This window comes from Mustela lutreola, chromosome 3 (genome assembly GCF_030435805.1).
Source record: "Mustela lutreola isolate mMusLut2 chromosome 3, mMusLut2.pri, whole genome shotgun sequence".
NCBI classification, from domain to species: Eukaryota; Metazoa; Chordata; class Mammalia; order Carnivora; family Mustelidae; genus Mustela; species Mustela lutreola.
The window spans coordinates 1143506-1163645 of NC_081292.1; the positions used below are offsets into that span (position 1 = coordinate 1143506).

At 61.9% G+C, this 20140-nt stretch overlaps 1 protein-coding gene across 2 annotated transcripts in view; it reads left to right on the forward strand.

Annotated features, from left to right (window-relative positions):
• The window catches only part of ZC3H3 (zinc finger CCCH-type containing 3), an 81943-nt gene that overhangs the window by 50646 nt on the left and 11157 nt on the right, over positions 1 to 20140 (forward strand). The window contains exons 5-10 of one of the 2 annotated variants that reach the window (XM_059168718.1): positions 6814 to 7001; positions 12028 to 12070; positions 12164 to 12325; positions 12432 to 12501; positions 14245 to 14376; positions 15423 to 16329. In XM_059168718.1, coding sequence (XP_059024701.1) covers positions 6814 to 7001; positions 12028 to 12070; positions 12164 to 12325; positions 12432 to 12501; positions 14245 to 14376; positions 15423 to 16301 — 1474 coding nt within the window. In that variant the 3' untranslated portion in view covers positions 16302 to 16329. Of the gene's footprint in view, positions 1 to 6813; positions 7002 to 12027; positions 12071 to 12163; positions 12326 to 12431; positions 12502 to 14244; positions 14377 to 15422; positions 16330 to 20140 lie in introns of those variants that run through there. The other variant, XM_059168719.1, reaches the window with a different exon arrangement.

Sequence of the window (20140 nt, forward strand, 5' to 3'; positions counted from 1 at the left end):
CTGGCACGATGAGCGTAGCCCGCCGGCTGCACACTGGCCGGGCACCCTGCGTCGCTTGGGGAGCTGCGGGACAGGGGCAGCCTCAGCGTTGAAGCCTTCAGGTGACCCCCAGGTCAGCCCAGGAGCCGTGGGAGTCGGGCCCCCCCACTGCCCCTCCAGGGCTGCGGTCAGGTGCTCGGCCTCCACTGTGGGCCAGCTCCCCTCTGGGCGCATCCTGCCCCTCCTGCCCGGCCCGGGTCACACGGTCCCCCTGGGCCTCCACTCCTGCCCAGGCCCATCTCCCCTGTCTGCTGCGAGATGGGTCCTGGAAGGCCAAGCCATCGGCCTGGCTCTGCACCAGCGTGGCCCGAGGACGCATGGGCAGGTCAGCACCCCGAGCCAGCTGTGGGGTGTGCGGCCCCCACTGGGCTTGGAGCCCCGCCCCAACTCACTGGGAGCTGGGGGGTCCCTGGAGCAGCTGCGCCTCATTTGGGAGGAACCGTTGTGCCGTTGGAGGAGGGTCTGCGGAGGGCAGGCAGCCAGCCGCTGCAAGGCCTGTGCCATCCACTAGGTCCCTGGCCGCTGAACCCTGCTGAGACCCTTCCCGGAGGCCCGCACCTTGGCCATCCTCTCCCTTCCTGCCCGGCCGGTCCTGCACAGGCCTCTCCCCCTCAGAGCTCTGCTCACAGCCTCCCGCAGCCGCTCCAAGCGGGGTCCAGCGTGGGGACACGCTCCCACCCTGCGTGCCGGGCGGAGGTGGCGCCCGTCAGCGCTTCCGCGGAAAGCCCACTTAAGCATTTTGCAGCCTGTCACGGTGTCGGCTGAGCCTGACCTACTTGGGATCCGCGGTGCCGAGCCGCCTCCCCCGGCTCTCGGCTTCTGCTGACGGCGCACTCCCAGCTCGCCTCGAAGCTTCGCACAACCGTGCTCCATTTCCTGAAAAATGCTTCCCCACTTGTTTTCTCTCCCTGGACAGCCTGCCACCTCCTGCACGGTCAGTGCGGGCTGACATGGCCTGTCCTGGAGGCCGCTGGGTCCTCGGCCACGCATGGTCACCCCCGCCCCCAGCCCACGAGGATGGGAGGTCGAGCTCTGTCCCGGAGCCAGGTCCAGCCCCTCCACCAGCAACCCACGGCCTCAGCCCTCTGCTGCTCCCTCCTCTGCCCGCCCAGCCCTGGGCAGTGGCCACAGCCTCCCGACTACAGTCCACCCACCCACCTTGCTCACGTCCAAGGGTCCGGGCCTCTGGGTGCTTCCTCCAGCATTGCCAGCTGTGCATTCAGGCCCAGTCTCTCTGCCCAGCACAGGTGTCCTTTCTGCATCTCTCACCTGGCCTGAACTCCAAGGGGCCTGCAGGGTATGGGACCCCGGCCCCTAGCTCCTGCTGCCCACAGCAACGTGGCTCTTGGTGGGGGGTCCCTGCGAGCCATTGGGGGGTCAAGGAAGGCTTCCTGAGGACCCAACGTCGGAGCTTGGTCACAGGGGTGACCCTGACCGCAGCCATCCAGTGTGCGTGTACAGAGGTCCAGGCAAGGCCCGGCAGGACACACACCACACTCATGCTCTGCAGCACTTTCCAGGAAGCGGAACTGCTCAGCGTGGCTGGAGTCCTGGCTGGTGGGGGCATGTGGGGACAGTGGTCCCTGAGGACCAGACAGCCCCAACAGCAGCGTCTCCCGGCAGACCTCCCCAGGAGGGGCATGGGGGCCGCTGCACGGTGTCAGTGGAATGGGGACGAACTTGCTTACACAGGCTGTTTCCAAACCAGCTGGTTTGGTGAGATGGGGGTGCAGGTGCCCCGAGGAAGCTGTAAATCAGGGTGGGGACCCCCAGCCTGCGTCTGGGGAGAGAGTGGGCCAGCATCAGTGAGGTAGGTCTCCTTGGTGACTGTAGTCACTGGCTGGGCAAGGGTCCGAGGAGCAGGAGTCCGTGTGGAAGGTAGGGAACAGACAGTGGCATGTCCAGGGTCCGGGAGTCTCCCCAAGGGGTTGGGAAGAATCCATCAGCAAAAACACCTCTGTGTGCCTGGCAGGTGCCCTCCGGTGATTTCCTGTCTGGACACAGGACCTCTGTCCTGCACGCAGATCTGTGCCCAGCCTTCATGTGGCTCCTTGGCCTGGCCCTGTCCCCAGGAGGAGGGCCTGTCCCACCCTCTCTGGGTCCACGTGGCCTGGGAAGGGCTGCCGTAGGCCCTTGTGCTCTGTGCTATTTCCTTAGGAAAACCCAAGGCCTGAGTGAGTCCTAATGGGTGCTGGGGCCGTCCAGCTCCACTGTGGCCGTGCAGGTTGGCCAGAGGTGGGATCCGTTTAAGGTGCCGTCGGACCTGCCGAGGAGGTCTGGGCATCTGGGCACCGTCCCCCGTGTGGGACTTCCCCTCGCCCACTTACACCCGAGTCTGCTCTCAGTCGGGAGCGAACCTTCCCCGGGCCTTCACCTGACCTGACCTGGGCAGGCTGCCTGTGCGTCCCTCCCCCAGGTCTGGGGTGCAGAGCGCAGCACCCCTGCAGGGCTCTGGGAGGGGCTGCTCTTTATCCAGTCCCGTGACCGGGGAGGGCAGGGTGCTAGTGCTCACGTGTGCACCTGTGTTTGGGAGCTGCTGTGCCTGTCCGGCCCCGCGTGCACACCTGCGCACGGGTGGTGCCACCACCAATGCCTGGGACGGGCCTGCCTCGCCCTGCAGCCTGAGCCCCAGACCCGTGGCCGGGGGCGCCCCGCGGACAGGGGTGGGGGCCCTGTGGACCTGCCGTGGGGGGTGGTTATGGGATGCTCGCAGGGGCGGGGAGTGTTCGTGTCCAGGGTCGGCCCTCCAAGCGCTTGGAGGGCGGGGGCGCCCTGGCAGATGGGGTGAACTGCCCTGCAGGCCGAGCAGGGCACACACCACGCTCATGCCCGGCTTCTCGGCGCAGGCCTCCCTCGGCCTTGCCCAGACCCTCACCTCCCTCCTCTTGGGCACCTTGGCCCGAGGACCATCCACACCTGGCACGGCAGAGCACCTTGCCGGGCTCCGCGTCCTCGGGCTCGTACTTGCCAGCTGCTGCCCAGGCCCCAGGCCCCAGGCACGTGGACAGCTTTTCTTCTTAAACCGACTTTTGTGGTGTGTGTGTCTGTCTCCCCCTTACCACTGCTATTCATTTAAAGTGTTATCTCCCCCCACCCGTTCCTCGTGCCCCCCCGGGGGGGGGGGTGAGGGGGCCCAGCCCTCACCCTGGTGTAGTCAAGGTTATGGTGATAAATCCTGGGGCATTGTCACTTCTATTCGGAGTAAATTGGCTGGCCGCTTTCGGGCTGAAGGAAAGATAATTTGCTGTAGTATTTCAAATGGATTAGAAATGGATTTGAAGGGAAAGTTCATGCCTCCCATTACAAAGGCGAGAAAGAGAACTATCTTAAGGCACGGTTCCCTCCCTGGCCTTCATTATCCACGCTTAATACCTTTCCTATTTTCCAGCGTTAATGAAATTTCCTGGCGGCGTGGGCCTGCCGGACGGATGGGAGAAGCCTTTAGATCTGAGGCTCCTGTTGTAGAAAAGGAATTACAGGGCCCTCGCCGCGAGGGCAGGAGCGCTCTCCGGGTCCTTGGCCCGGCTATTATCTCATTAATTTTATCCCCTCTTCTCAATGCAGTTGGTTTCCAAAGCCTGTCCTCTCCATTAGGGTAACAATTTACTGGAGTGCTGTGACACCACGGCAATGAGAAGCTACAAGGCAGCCCCTTGCCCGCCCAGTGCCCGCCTGGCCACAGGTCCCGAGTCAGTGAGCGGGCCCGGCAGGGGGAGGGCAGGACTGAGGTGGTCTGTGCGGCCGCAGGCTGCTGGGTTGGCTCTGCCTGGGCAGGTGGGCCCTTCCGCAGCCCCACACCCTTGGGCAGGCAGGGTCCCTCGGCCTGCGGGGGTCCCTCGGCCGGATGCATAGGCCGCAAACCCTGGGCGGGGGCGTGAGAACAGAAGAGGCGCTAGGCCTCCCGGGGCTGCCCCGTCGCCCCCCCCCCCGGTGGCTGACTCTCACCTGGTAATTGCCTTAGAAGCCAGGGGTATGGTTTTTGGTGGAAGAAGTGTGGGATCTATTAGTGCTGTGTGTCCGCAGAAGTCGCCGCAGGACCCAACAACGCGTGGGGCGGCGGGGGGGAGGGCGGAAGATGCGGCCAGAAAGTCCGTCGTGAAAGGTGCTTCTCTGCAGGAGGGCACTGGGTGTGTCTGGCCCTGGCATCTAGCCTGGCAGCCAGGAGGGCATCCCTGGGGCTCAGTCTTCAGGGTGAGCTGGTAACCGCCCCAGACCGAGGCTCTGTGGGATGGGCTTGGATGGGAGCCGCCTCAGGGCCAGAACGTAATCTCTCCTGAAGCTTTTAGCTGCTTCTGAAGCAAGATCCTGCCGGCCTTCGTGGGTCCCTCTCTGGGCCTGGCTGCCTCTTTCTGCAGCTTCCGCTGTGTGGCTGCCCCTGGGAGTGATGGTCTGACCCTGTCTGGCCTCAGCCAGGGGCCCCGAGGCGAGCTTCCTTACCCTTCGAAGGGCTGGGTTTCTGGGGATGTGGGGTCCATAAATGCTGGGCGCAGGTCTGGTTGCCCACCCATCCCTCATGGTTTATAGCGTCGGGAGGGCTTGGGTGGCGGTGGTGCAGATGGGGGCTGGCTGAGGGTGGTGGCCCAGGAGTGGGGGGGTCCGTGCCCCAAGGGAAGAGGCAGCTAAGAGTGGCATCCTCAGTCCTGTGAGCTGCTGTCGCACAGCCTCGGGGCAGGGCCTTTTGGGAGGTCTGGGGCCTGGCCCTGAGGGGTGAGTGTCTGGTGGGCAGGGGCCGGCCTTGCTGCCGTTCCGCAGCCTCCAGGCTGAAGGAATGGAGGCTGCCCAGGCCTGGCCCTGGCCCAGATGGGTGTACAGAGGGGCAGCTGCCTTGTCGGTGGGGAGACCGCGGAGGGCTCTGGACACCGCGCGGCTGGGGGCTGGGGCTGGAGGAGGCCCGTTGCCCTCTGGCCCAGCGAGCCGTGGTGGCCCCAGCCTTAGGTCCGGCTCTCAGCTCCGGGTATTAGGACGCCGGCCGAGTTGCGCACTGTGGACGTGAGCACAGCTCCTGCAGAGGGCTCGGGGTTCTGGGGCAGGGCCCCACGGAAGATGGCCCTGCCCAGCTCCACCTTGGCCTGGCCTCTGAGTGACCCAGAGGACAAAGCATATAGGACACATAGATGCCCCGGGCCCAGGCTGAGCAGAGCTGGGGTCCCTGGGTCTGGGGAAAACCTGGGCGTCTGTCTGCCTCCCCCGGAGGGTCCCCGCCCACCCACCCTCTTCCTGCCAAGATGCACCCTGTGTGGGGACACCTGGAGCCTGTAAGGGCGTGGACAGCATGAGCCAGGCTGGCCGGGGTCCCTTGGCAGGATTTTTTCCCCGAGATCGGTGTTTGTCAACTTGAATTTTAATTAAAGAAAACTGGGTTAAGTACCATCGGGCTGCGGTGTCCTCCTCGGCACTCCCCGCCTGGCCTTGTCTTACACCGCAGCTTTGAGTCCCCTGAGTGCCCGGCTCACTTGTGCACGGTGGCCTCTCTAACGTGCCCTCAGAGGCTTTGCGCTGGCAGGAGTCACCCACAGATGGCAGAGAGACCAAGGCCTGGGGGACCCTGGGGCTAAGCGGGTGGGGGCAACTGCACCCCAGAGTGGGGCTGCTCAGCTCTCCGCACTCAGCTCCAAGCAGGTGCGCTGGGGCAGCCCCCGCAGCCTGTGTGCCTGGATGCCTCAGGGCCTGCCCCGTCCCCGGGTGCCCAGACTGGTGTCCGCTGCAGATGGGGATGGCCATTCATGCGCTGCGGGACCATGGGAGAGCCCCGCACGGGCCGGACCACCTTCCTGCTTTAGCCAGGTCCCTGCGCTGGTGGAGGTGCTGCTGTGAGGACTGCCCCCTCGCCCTGCCCCTCCTGCCGCCCAAGGGCTCTGGGGCCCACAGGCCCAGACCTGCCAGTGGGCACGGTGTGTGCACTTGGTGGTAACGACATTATGAACAGCCTGGGCTATTATGGAATTAAGGTTAATTTGCATAAACAAATTACTGCTGAAATGAGTCCTGGGGGGGAGGGCCTTGTCCCCTCATTTCGGTGGCCGCCTGCCCATGTGACAGCTGGGAGGGAGCAGGTCAGCCCTGGCCTGGGGTGCTGGCCTAGCACCCCAAGCCTGGGGGCCTACAGCCGCTGCCCGCGGCGGCCGTGGTGTCTGCAGGGGGACGCCTCTCGAAGCGGGGGCATCTGGGGCATCCTCCCAACCCACTCTGTCCTTGGCTTCCTGGTCTGGCTGGGGTAGGGCCTGGGACCTGGTTGGAGGAGAATGCGGAGGGAGGGAGTGGTCAGGTGGCCACTGGGGCCATCCAGGTACACGTCTGCTCTCCTGGCCCGGGTCAGCCACTCAGCTCATCGCAAAGGCTGTCCCAGACCTCTTCAGCCAGTGACTTTAAGGTGCCTCCAGTCTTTCCCCCAAAGAGCTTGCCTGGACGGGACTCTGTGAGGTTGTGCCCTTCCTCTCTCCATGCTGGGCTCTCACGTGGTGAACAGAAGGGACAGGCAGTAGAGCCTGCTGGCCCGAGCAGCCTGGGTGGCCTGCACTGGGGCAGCATGTGGGGGAAGATGTTCCCGGGCGGTGGTGTGGACCACCAGCTGCGGTGTGGATTCTCAGGGGACTTGCCTGTGACGCCCTGCCCAAGGGGCCTGGACAATCCCGGCCCAGCAGCGTATGTGCTGGAAGGAGGGACGCTCGTGCCCTGCTTGTGCCCTTTCTGCTCACCTGTGGGGCGGGGAGGACGGGAAGGGACAGATCGTGGGGCCGTGGGGCCGGACACACCGGGGTCTCCCTGTCTCCACAGGTCTCTGGTGCTGAACCGCCTGCGCCCCGCTGCCGGGGGCGGGAAGGGCCAGACCAGCTCCCCCCGGTGGCGAAGCAGAGGCTTCCGCTGCATCGGAGGCATCCTGTACAAGGTGTCGGCCAATAAGCTCTCCAAGACCTGCGGCCGGCCCGGCGGCGACAGCGGGAACAGGCCACTCCTGCGCACAGGTGAGGCTCCTGCGGGCGGCTTTGCTCCCCGCCCGTGTGTGCTCACGAATGGCGGCCTAGGCTTATGGGGCACCCAGGCGGGCGGGCCTGGGCGAGTGATTGCTTCCCAGACGGGCCTGTCCCAGGCCAGGCGTGCGTTCGTTCGTGGTACCGTTCGGTGCTTCCGGGGACTCCGAGGCTGTTCCTGCTGGAGCTGACGGCCAGCCGGAGCAGTGGGGCCCGCATGGGGTGGGGGTCCACGGCTTCCACGTCCCCAGGGAAGCCCCCGAGCACACGGCCTCATGCTTGGCTGAGCAGGCCCTGTCTCTCCATGTTTCACTCCCAGATAAAGGAGATGGGCCAGGCACGGGGAGCGCGGCCGTGGCGCCCCTAATCTCATTGGCAACGCCCCCAACTATATCTGGAGGTCGCGCTGCCACCGCGCCCGCAGCCTGGAGAAACAGGCCAAGGAGAAGGAAATGCTTTGGATTTGCTTATTATACAAATTAACTAGATAATACTTCGGTTTCAGTCCAATTTTACCCCCATCCTTTTCTGCCAAGAAAAAAAGGGTGAGGTGGCAGGCAGTATGGGACAGCAGAGGCCCAGCGGCAGGACGCGGGGGCCCTTCCCGGAAGCCCTTGCCCAGCTGTGTCCCCAGGGCCTCTGTCTGTGGGACTACAGGGAGGGAGGCATGGGTTGCCTGGCTGCCTTTTTCCAGGCGGAGCGCCTTGGCCAAGGCCCAAAGGCCATGACGCTGCTCTTCCTCTGTGCTACTGTTGCCTGGTCCCTTTCGAGGGACCGGACTGTGTGGTCTGAGGGCCCCCGGAGGCTCACCTGGTGGAGGAACAGGTCCAGAGCATCGGCTGGGCCTCCTCCCAGGGCCTGCTCAAGAGTTACTCTGAGCCTCCGACCCCCGGGGCTCGGCAGGCCTCGGCATCAGTGTTCGTGGTCCTTGAGGCCGCACACAAAGCAGCTGGTCCTTTGCAGAGCTGTCCCTAGCCAGGCTGGTGTCTGCACAGAGCCAGAGAGGGCTCTGGGCCGCCTGTCTGTGGAGTGACGTTCTGCTCGGCCTGACTCAGGAGCCTTCTCTGTGGGTCTCACCCACTGCCCCAGCCTCCCCCGGGCCTCCTTAGTGAAGGGCCCCAGCCGGCCTTTCCCGTCCATCATCCTTTCTGCCCCGGACTGCCACCCCTGACCCCACAGCCGACCCAGCAGGCAGGACTCGGACTTTGTTCCCTGCTGTCCTCCTTTGGAAGCTGGACGGAGCTTATGGGGTGGGGGCAGGCATTCTCCTGCCATTGCCTGAGCCAAGCACGTCACAGGGCCACACCCCTTTGAGCTCCCTGCCCTCCAGGTCAGCCCCAGTGATGCCCTGTGCTGCGTACTCACGTCAGGTCTGAGGGCCCCCCCCCGGCCTGTCCAGACGCCATTGGCCGTCCCGGCATCCACACCGTCTACGTGCAGGGACCCAGACGTGGGTTACAGCTTGGCTACACTGGCCCTCACCGGCACCCTGCTGCCCATGTACCCTGGGCTGCGTGGGGGCCCCTCCACTTGGACCCCAATGGGCCTTTGGGGTTGGGGCTGGCGCCTGAGGTCCATAGTGGGAGGAGAGGTGCCCGGAGACAGGAAGCGGCAGGTTTGAACCGCTTGGCCACTGCTCGAGGGGAGGGTACAGGCGAGGCGGTGGAGGGGCTGCGAAAGGGGCCCGCGTCAGGGCTGTGGGCCGCTCCCTCCCTCTGCGGCACTCGCCTCACGGCACCAGAGCCAGCAGCTGTCCTGTGTCTCCCCAGGGAGGGAGGACGCCTCGCCCAGCCCACTCCCTGCCGGGCTGACCTCCGTGCAGTCACGCCGTCCCCCTCCGGTGAAGTGTGGCCTTGCCTGGCCTCCAGGCTCACCTTCCCCAGCCTCCTGGCCTCGGGGCCCCGCAGGGAGCAGTGCAGGGATGACAGAGGCCTCCAGGGCCAGGTGGGCTCCCAAGAGGCCCCCCTCATCGGCTGCTAGGAGACAGTGCGGGGGCCAACCTGGGGCAGGTGCGAGCAAGTAGGTAGGTATGAGCCAGAGCCGGAGCGCGAGCCCGAGCCGGAGCCCGAGCCCAAGAGACCACCTGCCGCCTGCGGCTCCAGCTGCCAGGACCCCTGTGTGGGGGCTGCCTCCTTGCTGTGAGGCAGGTGGGGTGTTCCCAGCTGCAGGAGCGCCCACTGACCAGCGGCCTCCTTAGTCCAATGATAATTAAAGGAATACATTTTCTCCTTTGGTGTCAGCAGAACTTGGACTTCTGGCAGGAGGGTACAGCCCGCCCCCCTCTCCTCCTGGCTTTTCCTCCAGGCTGCTTCCCGCTGCGGGGCTTCTGTGGGGTGGTGTCAGCCCTTGTGTGGGGTCCCGGGCCATGGGGAGGGGGGTGGCAGGGAGGGAGATGCAGAGCCTTGTCCACACCCTCCTCCCCAGGGTCCAGGGTCTGCCCAGCCAAAGGGTCTGCTGGCCCTGTGACCTCTCCCCAGGGGCACCCAGGTGTGGGCTTGGCTCACGCTCCTGGTGGGGTGTTGTTGGGGTTCCTGCAGCAGAGCAGAGGTCCCGCGTCCATCGCCAGAGCCCCTCCCTGGTCCAGGCTGCATGGTTGGCTCCCGGTCCCGGAGTGAGGCGGGTCTGTAGTCCCTGCTTCTTACTGGCCGCCACACTCCCTTGGGCAGGTCACGGGGCCCTGTGCCTCATCTCCTCCCATGTGACCTGCTGACCCCGCCCTGTGTGCTGAGAAGCCACCCAGGACCTTCGTGAGAGGGCTCAAGAGAGACCCCCCCCCCCCCCCAGCTAGGCGGCCATGGCCCCACCCTGCTGCCTCCCTCCCTTACCAGTGCCTCTTCCTGGGACTCCCCCTGCCCAGGGCCATGATTTCTGGGAAGGGTGAGTCCCGCAGGGGTGTGTAGGGCTGAGCCCTGCCTGGCCACTCCCTCTGACCCCAGAGCCCCTGCATGGGGCTCCCCAGCCTGGGAAGGGTGAGGCGCTCCCTGGTGTGGACGGGCGGGGTGGGGCCGCCAGCAGAGCGCACGGTGTCTATTTTGGGAAGATCCCGGGGCAGCGCAAGCGCAAGCTCTCCAGCCTGCCGAGGGTTTTCAGCTGAGCCCTGTAGCACCCCTCAGAACCCGAGGCCTCTTTCCCAGCCAGCTACTTTATGTGCATTTTTTAACACTGCGCCACTGCAGGCGGATGGCTGCCTCCCACTGTGAGCCCTACACCAGCATTTTTTAAGAGCAAACTGTGGAGTCTAGGGGAGTAAACCCGCCCCACCCTGCCCCGCCCCCTCAGAGGCCAGGCCTGGGGGCCCAAGTCTGACAGGCAGACACGTGTTGACAGCGGTCCCTGGCGGGAGCAGACGGCGCCACAGCGGCTGGAGGACAGCCTGGGCAGCCGTGTTCTCTGCCACCATCCGATGACGCTCTGTCAATCCCGGGCTGTCAGATGTGTGGCACCACGTGCCCCCTGGGCCGGCCTCCGGTGTGAACCCCCAATCAGTATCTCCCGCTTGGGAGCCAGGACGTCACTGCAGCCTGGGGCGGCCCAGCTCCTTCCCCGCCCACCCCCTACCCCCTACATCAAAAAAACCCCTGGCCTGAGCCTGGGCCAGGGCCACTGGCCAGAGCACCTCCTTCCCACTGGGGGTCTCGCTGCTCAGTCCTGGAAACCCCCCCCCCTCAGCTTGAGGACATGGAGGCTCAGAGAGGCAGACACCGGCCAGCGCTGGCAGCCAGGAGAGGGTTTGACGGCTAGTAGATACGGAGAGGAGTGCCTGAAGGTCCCACCTGGGGGCATAGGGGAGCTTGGACATGGATGGGCCTCAGAAAGCATTGGGATGCTTGTGTGCCCAAGTCTGGAACTCAGGAGAAGGCACTGAGCTGCCTGGGTCCTGGCAAAGGTCGTCCTGGGGAGGTGGAGGGAGGGGCCTCCATGTGGCAGGAGGGCCACCTGCCGGGGCCTCCCATGCAACTCGGATGGGGGCAGCTCAGGGCCAGGCAGCTTGGGGACATCCCTTTTTAAGCCTGGGATGCTTTGTCATTGCCTCAGGTCCCTAGGATTTCTGGGTGATGTCATTTCTGCCTCTTACCAGCAGATCCATTTCAGCAGCTGCTTGTGGGAAACTGAATCTGGTCTGAAAACGTGCGCGTGCGTGCGCATGTGTGTGTGTGTGTGTGAGAGAGAGAGAGACGAACCTCCGGCCTCTGTGGCCACCTGAGCAGTCTCTGGCCCCGACCTGCCTGCCGTGGCCCTGGAGGGCAGTGGCCTTGAGCCTGAAAGGGAGGCAGGAGAGTGTACGTTAGTCTGGACTCCCTCCCGCTTCTCAGGCAGGACACGCAATGCCCACCTGCTCCTTGTCCCCTGCTGCCCTAGCCACCCCCCCCCAGCCCAGCCCAGCCCACCTGCTTCCTTCTTGTCACCTCTGGTCATTTCTTGAACAGCTCCCCTTTGGGACACAGTCGGTGACCTCAGAGAGGACTTGGTTGGTCTTTGTGCTTAGGGTTTTGAGGAATGGGCCCCTGCCATGGCCAATGAGGGCCTCAGGGCCAGACATGCTTACCTGGGGCCAGTGGAGGCTGAGGGTGGCCCGGGGCTCCCTGGAGAGACTGGGATCGAGGACCTTGGGCTCCACAGCTGCGTCCCTATTGTGCTGTTTCTGTCCTATGACCCTGTCAATACACAAGAGTCCTTCCCCAACACTAGGAAGCCAGGGGGAGTTCCTGGGCCCTGCTCCGGCAGAGGGAGGTGGCAGGGAGCCCCCCCACCACCACCCGCACCTGCCGGTCCTGGGACCACCTGCGTTGAGGCGAGGCCCCTGAGCAGCTGCCAGATCTGGTCCCTGGACTAGGCGGCCCGCACCAGGTCGGGTCTGCCAGGGTCTGGGCAGGGTGGGCGACTTCACTCTTAAGGGAGGGCACACAGTCTCCCTTGGGGGGCAGCGGTGCATGTGCCGAGAGTGGGCACCCCGATGGCTGTGCAGAGCGGCTAGGGGGTAACGGGAGAACCAGGCGTGATGCGGCCCCTTCGCCCACAGGCCGCGGGGACCCTGCCGGCAGCTGCAGCCGCTCCCTGGCCAGGTACGTCCCCCAGGGTTGGGCCCGGGGCTCCCGGGTTGGTGGGGTGGGGGTGGGGGTCCCCCGAGGCTGATGAAGCCCCGTCCCTGTCCACAGCCGTGCGGTGCAGCGCAGCCTGGCCATCGTGCGACAGGCGAGGCAGCGGCGGCGCAAGCAGCAGCCAGAGTACTGCATGTACTACAACCGCTTCGGCAGGTGCCACCACGGCCAGCGCTGCCCCTACATCCACGACCCCGACAAGGTGGCCGTGTGCACCAGGTGCCTTTCACCCCCGCACCACGGGCCTGGGGGAAGGGAGTGGGGGGCCGCGGGGGCCGCTTCACACCGCCTCCCGCAGCACCACTGACCCTCTTCGTCCGCGCAGGTTTCTCCGGGGCACGTGCAAGAAGACGGACGGCACGTGCCCCTTCTCCCACCACGTGTCCAAGGAGAAGGTGAGCGCCCTGACGGCCTCCCGCAGCCCCGCCCCCGTTCTCCCCGGCGGGGGACTGGGGGCCTCCCCCCTCAGCCACCATGAGCAAGGGGGACCCTGCACATGGCACCCACCGCGGGGGGCAGAGCCTGGGTGGTGCCACTCCGGGGCCGCCACAAGGTTAAGGGAGGCAGGATTGGCCGAGGCTGCTGCTACAACAGCTTTTCCCCTTGAGGAACTTGAAAAGAATCAGCATTTTTCTCCCTAATAGAGCTTTGAAACTCTGTTGTGAGCAATTTGGAAATTCACGTCGAGTTTCGGGTTCATTAGCTCCGGCTCCGAAGCCGGTGCACATTCTGAGCTGTCTAATGTGGGCGCCGCTCTCGCGCCCTGAATTAATGTTATTGTTATTTGTGTGGACGTGGTGGGTGCGAACAAGGTTAATTGAAACGAGAATGCAGTTTCCTCTCCGTAACGGCCATGCTGACAGCTAGGAGGAGTTCCGTTTGGTGTAAGAGTTGGCTTTATTATCCCTTTTTATTAGAGCTAATTTGGGCTCTATATCAAAAGCCACATTAAGGGAATTGTCTGCAGGCTCACAGTGCCAGCCCCGGACGGGCCGGCCCTTCCCCTGTGCGCTGCAGTTAAAAGACAATTAGAAATGAACTTGTGCACATTACCTCGCCCTGTTTCTTCGCTTTCCCTGCTTCCTGCCCTGGGCTCCCCTCTGCCCTGGCGGGGCTCCGGGCAGGTCTGATGGCGGAGACCCCCTGCCGTGGGGCACAGGAAGGGCAGGTCTGACAGGCAGAGGAGGAGAGGCCCCTACAGGGGTAACCGGCCTGGGAAGGTGGGAGGCCCCCAGGGGACTGACCGGTGGTCAGCGAGGGGCCCCAGAGAGGAGTTGCCTGGCACAGTGGCAACCACAGAGGTCAGGGTGGGCAAGATCAGAGACCCCTCCCTGCTGGCCCTCAGGCCTCAGCTTTCTCTCCTGGTCTAGGGCCGGGGACTCCCATGCTGCCTAGTCCTGCCCAGGCTGCCTGCTCCATGTCTGCCCCCCCCCCGCCCCCATCTTCCCTGGGCCCACCTGCTGGTGGCCAGGGCGCTGGAGACAGACCCTCTGCCATGCCTCCACAGTGCCAGCCTGCGGTCCGTGCAGCCCCAGGCTGCTCCACGGCATCTTCCTGCCTAACCCCAGCCCATCCTTAGGCTTCCCTGGGTGGAATCAGGTCACTAGCCCATGGACGCTGCCAGGTGTCCAGGCAGCTGGCAGATCGGCTGAATTTCAGTCCCTGTAGGCTGCTGCCCTGCCTAGAGTGCCTATGCTCTTGTCCCCCTTACCCTCCTGGCCCGTCCCACCACGGCCCCACCACCTGGAAATGGAACACCTGCACCTTAGCTGTCCTGCAGGGGTGTCCAGCTGGGCAGCTTGAGGGCACGCGTGCCCTGCCCGTACAGCTTTGCCTTCTGGGGAAGCTGGGGGTCTGCCTTTGGGGTGGGTAGCCCTCTCCTGGCTTGGCCCCAGGTGCTCTTGGCTCCTGCTGGCCCCCCTTGCTGGCCAGCACTGTGTGTCCGTTTCTCCCTTGGGGAAGGGTCTCTGTGTGGCTCACACCGGGCCTTGGAGCCCCAGGCAGGTCCTTCCCCTTCAGGTGTTCTACTTGTAAAGCGAGGTGCAGGCTCCTGATGGAGGTTTGGAGGAGGCGGGGCCCGTGCGCCGCAGGGAGCCGTGGGCCCTGCTGGCCCTCAGCACCACCCCTCGCCCCCACAGATGCCCGTGTGCTCCTACTTCCTGAAGGGGATTTGCAGCAACAGCAACTGTCCCTACAGCCACGTTTACGTGTCCCGGAAGGCGGAGGTCTGCACGGACTTTCTTAAAGGCTACTGCCCGCTGGGTGCGAAGGTAAGAAGCGCTGGTGGGTGGCAGGCGGCCCCCACGGTGGCCAGCTGTGCTCCTCGGCGCCTTCCTTGGAGCTCACAGCACCCCAGGGTGACGAGGGTGGAAGTGGGCTGCTGCAAAGGGAAGTAGGGAACTGGGTTGCGAGGGCCCCGGCGAGTGGGCTTGTCATGGCCGCCTGCCGCCCGCGCCCGCCCACGGGAATGCTGCCGTGCGGGGGAATTCCTGGCAGCCGGGCACACTGGCGCCTCCCCTTCTGAATTACTGTCCTGCTCTCCGGAGGGGACTCTGCCGCCCCTCCTCGTCCCCACGTGGGCTTGCGGGGGTGGCAGGGCCCTGGGCTGGGAACCCCTAGACAGGAGCCTGCTCATCAGCGCTGGGGCCTGCAGTCTGGACTGGGGAGACCAGAGCTGGGGCTTCCTGGGGGCCCCCGGGGGGGCCGGGACAGCCTGAGGCCCTGACAGCCGCCCTCCATTTCCCGCCGTGGGGCCACACCCTCTCCCTCCTGCCGCAAGGCCAGGGGCTGGGCCCGGCCAGGCTCTGCAGACCTGGGGACCCGACCTGGAGCCAGCAGCTCACCTTGAAGGATCCCCAGAGCCCTGGCCGGGGTGGCGGTGGGGGCGGCCTGGGACCCGGACCCCCCACCTGATCAGGCTGTGATCATTGTGAGATACCCCGATGGAAATGGAAATATCAAAGTGGCATTTAAGTTCTGCTTCTGTTAGTGGAAGTGCTTACTGCGTCCCTTTCGGGGCGCTGGCGCTGCGTGGCCGCGGCATGATGGATGGCGGCGTGTAATTATATATGGGAAAGCGCTGAGCCGGCCGGATCCGGCGGGAGGGGACGCAGCAGCCTGGGCCGGTGAGGGTTAATTTTATTCTCTAAATAATATAGAAAGTGCTGAGTCGTCGCCTTGTGCCTGATGTACAAGTCCTCAAACGGGCCCCAGAGAGTTTATAATATTCCACTGAATCAAGTGAAATCGTTAGCCTGGCTTCGTAAAGCCACGGCTTGTTAAAGAGACGCGCTCCCTTTTCCTGTGCGTGATTCAGGCCGGGACGAAGTCTCCACTCCTCTCCCTCCGTGGGGGCCACGTGACTGCTGCGACCTGCTGCTCCGGCCCCCCGCGCCCCCGGCCAGTCTCCTCTCCGGCCCTCAGGAGCCTCCGCTCCAGCCCTCAGCCGCTCAGGACCCGTGGGCAAGGACGGCCGTCCTTCCGTGGGATGTCCGCCACCTCGGGGGGCTGGCGCTCAGACACCCCCGTCCCAGCAAGGGCCGTGCTCCCCGTGCTCCCTCCACGGGATGTCCGCCGAGGTGCCTGCGCTCTGGCTGTCTCCTCTCGGGCTAGTGTGTGTTTGAGGGCAGCCCTGGGGGACTCCGGAGGCTCCCATGCTCACCCCATGCTAGTTTTCACAGCCCCCCACGATTCTCGCCTGTCCCCTTCTCTTTCACGGCACCCGTTTCTCCCCATTGAGGCGTGTGCGTGGCTGTGGCCCCGGGCTCCTGCCGCACGTCCCCGTGGCCCTCCGTGTTGGCTGTGGGCACTCGGCACACTCCAGCCTCACCCGACGCTGCCGGCCGCCGGCATGTGGGGCTGGGAGATGCCTGTGTGCGTGCAGGGTCCACAGCTGCCTCTGGACCGAAGCCAGGCGCCCGGCCACCAGCCCTGCTGCAGCCCAGCGCTCTCCCGGCGTGGCCGCTGCTGCCTCCCTGCTCCCCGGCCCCCACATGGCGGCTCAGGCCCTGTGCCGCCTGCTCCGCGCGCTGGTGAGGCTCCCGGCAGTCCGCCGCTCCATGGCCCTTCCTGTCCCCACCTCGTCCTGCTTCACACAAGGTCTCATGTCCTCCAGGCATCACCCTTTGGCTTCAAGGTCATAGGCCAAGTTTCCGTCCCATGTTGGCCTTGCCAGTGGTGTCTTTCCTTCGGCTGAAATCCTTTTTGTGTCTGGGGGGCAGAGTCCGTCCATGTTCACCCTGCGGTCCTGTTCCCGGACCGGCCCAGTCCTGCTTAGTGCAGTGGGCCCGAGAAGGCGGCCCGGGGCAGGGGCTCACACCTGAGCCCAACCCTGTCCCAGCCCATACTCGCTACCTGACCTCTCCAGGCCTCTGCTTCTTGTTCCGTAAAATGAGGCTGATGGGAGTCCCTGCCGCAGCGGGGATGGTGGTGAGGAAGGTGCCCTTTGTCGCCTTTGCAGCAGGCCTGGGGCAGGTGTTAGCCCTTGTTGAGCTGGCTGTGGGGTGAAGTCGGACCCCACGTGGGCTTCCTCCACGCAGCGGGCCCCGGGCTGCGCGTGAGACTGCGCCTTCCCTCTCTGCTTCGGGGGCCCGTGTTAGGGAGCCCGGCTTTATGGGGGCGCCGCTCCTGTGTCGTCTGGTTCATCGCCCCGGGGGGCCGTTGTGCAGCGATTCCCAGCATCTGGCTCTAGAACACGCCTGTCACCCCAGACACGCCTCCGGTCCCTTTGTGGCCAGTCCCACCTGTGCCCACCCCGCCAGCAGCGCCGGCTCACGTGCCATCCCCGTACACGGGTCTCTTCGGGATGTCTCCAGCGGAAGGCCCGCGACACATGGCCTCTGCTGCCCGCCTTCTCTCCTCTGGCCTGGTTTTGAGGGTCACCACATTGTGGTCAAGGTCAGGCCTGTGCCCCTGTCCATGGCGAGTGGTGCTCCGTCATGTGCAGAGGCCACATTGTGTGCATCCATTGGTGGGTGGATGTTCGGGTTGTCCCTGGGGCGGGGCTGCATGGATGTTTCTGTGTGAGTCCTCGTGAGCACGGGCTCTCATCTGCCTCGGGTGGGTGCCTGGGAGTGGGGTTGCCGGGTGCCAGGGAAGGGGGCTGCAGGCCTCCCTGCTTGCTTTCTCATACGGCCGTGCCACCGGGCTGTGCCACCTGGAGCGAGTGTGGCTGTCCTGGTGTCACATGCTCACCAGCTCCTGGGTCTGTCCTGCTGACCTCAGCCCCCAGGTGGTGCAAGGCGGTCTGGCTGTAGCTTCCCTTTGTGTCCCCTGACCGCTGACGGTGTTGGTGTGGAGCCCGGTGTGTGCCGGTGGAGCTTTATCTCTCTGTTGGAACGGGGCGCCCGTGTATGCGCGGGGTCGCTGGAGCGAGGACTCTTGGTTTCGGATCTCAGGGTTGCGAGATCGAGCCCCCATGTCAAGCTCTGCGCGCAGTGGGGCGTCTGCTTGAGTTTCTCTCTCCCTCTACCCCTCCCCCTGCGTGCTCTCTCTTTCTCTAAGAAATCTTTTTTTTTTTAAATAAAATCTTTTTAAAAAACCAAAAAAATAGTTTTGTTAAGATAAAATTCACATAGCGTACCATTCACCTGTTTAAGTGTATATAGAATGATTTTTGGTATATTACATTGTTAAATTTCTTAATTGTGGTAAAATAAGTATAATGCAAAATTTTCCATTTCCTTTTCTTTTTTAAAGGTTTTATTTATTTGAGAGAGGGAGAGAGCGTGCGCGTGCGCACAGGCAGGGGGAGTGGCAGCAGAGGGAGAAGCGGGCTTCCCGCCGAGCAGGGAGTCTGACACAGGGCTCGATCCCAGGACCCTGAGATCTTGGCCTGAACCGAAGGCAGAGGCTTCACTGACTGAGCACCCCAGGAGCCCCTTCCTTATATGTTCTAGAAATTAAACCCTTGTTGGAAGAGGATGTAGGACTCTTTCCTTCCAGTCTGTCTTTTCACTCTCTCGACAGTGGACTTTGATGCATGAGAGCTTCTCATGGAGTAAGTACGATTTTTCTGTTGTTGTTGTTTTCTGTTGCATGTGCTTTGACTGTTACATCCAAGAAATACTTGTCCAACCCAATGTTAGCAAAGCTTTTCCCTGTGTTTTCTTATATAAAACTTTAATAGTTTCAGTTCCTAAGTTTAGATCTTTGGTCCATTTCGAGTCAGTTTTTGTATGTGGCGTAAGATGAGGGCCCAGCGCCAGTCTCCCGCATGCGGGCAGTTCGCGCAGCACCGCGCACTAAGGAGGCCGTTCTCCTCCCGCCGAACGGCCATTGCCCCTTTGTGGAAAGTCCGTACACCATGGATGGGCGTTCGTTTTTGGGTGCTGGGTTCTGTTCCATTGGTCTCTACGTCTGTCCTTAGGTATTTTGATTACAATAGCTCTTGAATAAGTTTTTAAATCAGGAACTATAAATCCCTCAATTTTATTTTTCTTTTCAACGCTTATTGTGACTGTTGAAGGTCATTGGAGATTCCATATGCATTTTAGGATGGGCCTTTTCTTCTTAACAAAAGCCGGGGGGACCTTGGAAAACTTGGTAGGGATCACACTGAATCTGTAGGTCATTCAGGTGGTATCGTGGTCTTGGTAATAGGAAGTCTTCCAGTCCATGAACATGGGATGCCTTTCCATTCCTTTAGACCTACATTAATTTCTTTAGCCGCATTTTGTAGTTTTTAGATTGTAAGTCTTTTGCCTCCTTGGCTAAATTTATTCCTGAGTATCTTATAGTTTTTTAATGTTACTGAATGGAATTTTTTTAATTATCTTTTTTGTTGTTCTTCCAAAGTGTGTAATAATATGTTGATTTTGTGTGTGTGTGTGTGTGTGTTGATTTTATATTCTGGAATTTTGCTGACTGCATATATTAGCTCTAGCAATTCTTTTTGTGTGATCTTTAAGGTTTTTTAATATATAAGATCATGTCATCTACTAACAGATAATTTTATTCCTTTTAAACTTGGATTTTATATATCATTTAAATAATTATTATTTTTCTTTTTTTTTTTTAAGATTTTATTTATTATTTGATAGAGAGTGACATAGCGAGAGAGGGAGCACAAGCAGGGGGAGCTGCAGACGGAGAGAGAGAAGCAGACTCCCCGCTGAGCAGAGAGCCCAATGCGGGGCTCAATCCCAGGACCTTGGGATCATGACCTGAGCCAAAGGCAGAGGCTTAATAATGACTGAGCCCCCCAGGCGCCCCTTAAACTAAGATTTTATGTATCTTTTACATAATTATTTAGCCTAATTGCTCTGACTAGAATTTCTAGTCCTGTGTTGGATCAAAGTGGCAGAAGGGGGCATCCTGGTCTTGTTCTTTGTCGTGGGAAAAGCTTTCAGTCAGTCACTGTTGGGTGTGATGTTGGCTGTGGGCTTCTCACATGGTGTTTATCCTGCCGAGAATGTCCCTTTCTAGTCCTAGTTTATTGGATGTTTTTATTATAAAAGGTAGTGAATTTTGTCCGATCTTTTTTGCAACAGTTGAGATAATCGTGTCGCTTTCTTCTCCCTTCTATCTGTTAAGGTGACCAGCCCATCCTACTGACCACCTTGAATCACAGTCATGTTGGTTGATAGTTGGATGTTGAATATCCTTGCATCCTAAGAATAAATGCCATGGCTGAATTCAGTTTTCTTGTATTTTGTTGATGATTTTCGCATCTGTATTTGTGGTGGATATTGATCTATGGTGTCTTTTCTTGTAGTATCTTTGTCTAGTTCTGGTGTCAGGGTAAGGCTAGCCTCACATGGTGTTCGGCTGATTGGAGCGAGGAAGGATTCCTTGCTCTGCAGTTTTGGGGAAGAATTTGAGAATTGGTATTCATTCTTCCCTATTTGTTTAGTAGAATTGACTAGCGAAGCCCTCTGGTCTTGGGCTTCTGTTTATTGGTCAGTCTGATGACTGATTCAGTCCCCTTACGATACAGAGTGCTAGTCCAGAGTTTCTGTTTCTTCTTGAGTCAGTTTTGGTAGGAATTGGTCCATCTCGTCTAAGTTGTCAAAATTATACGTGTAGAGTTGTTTG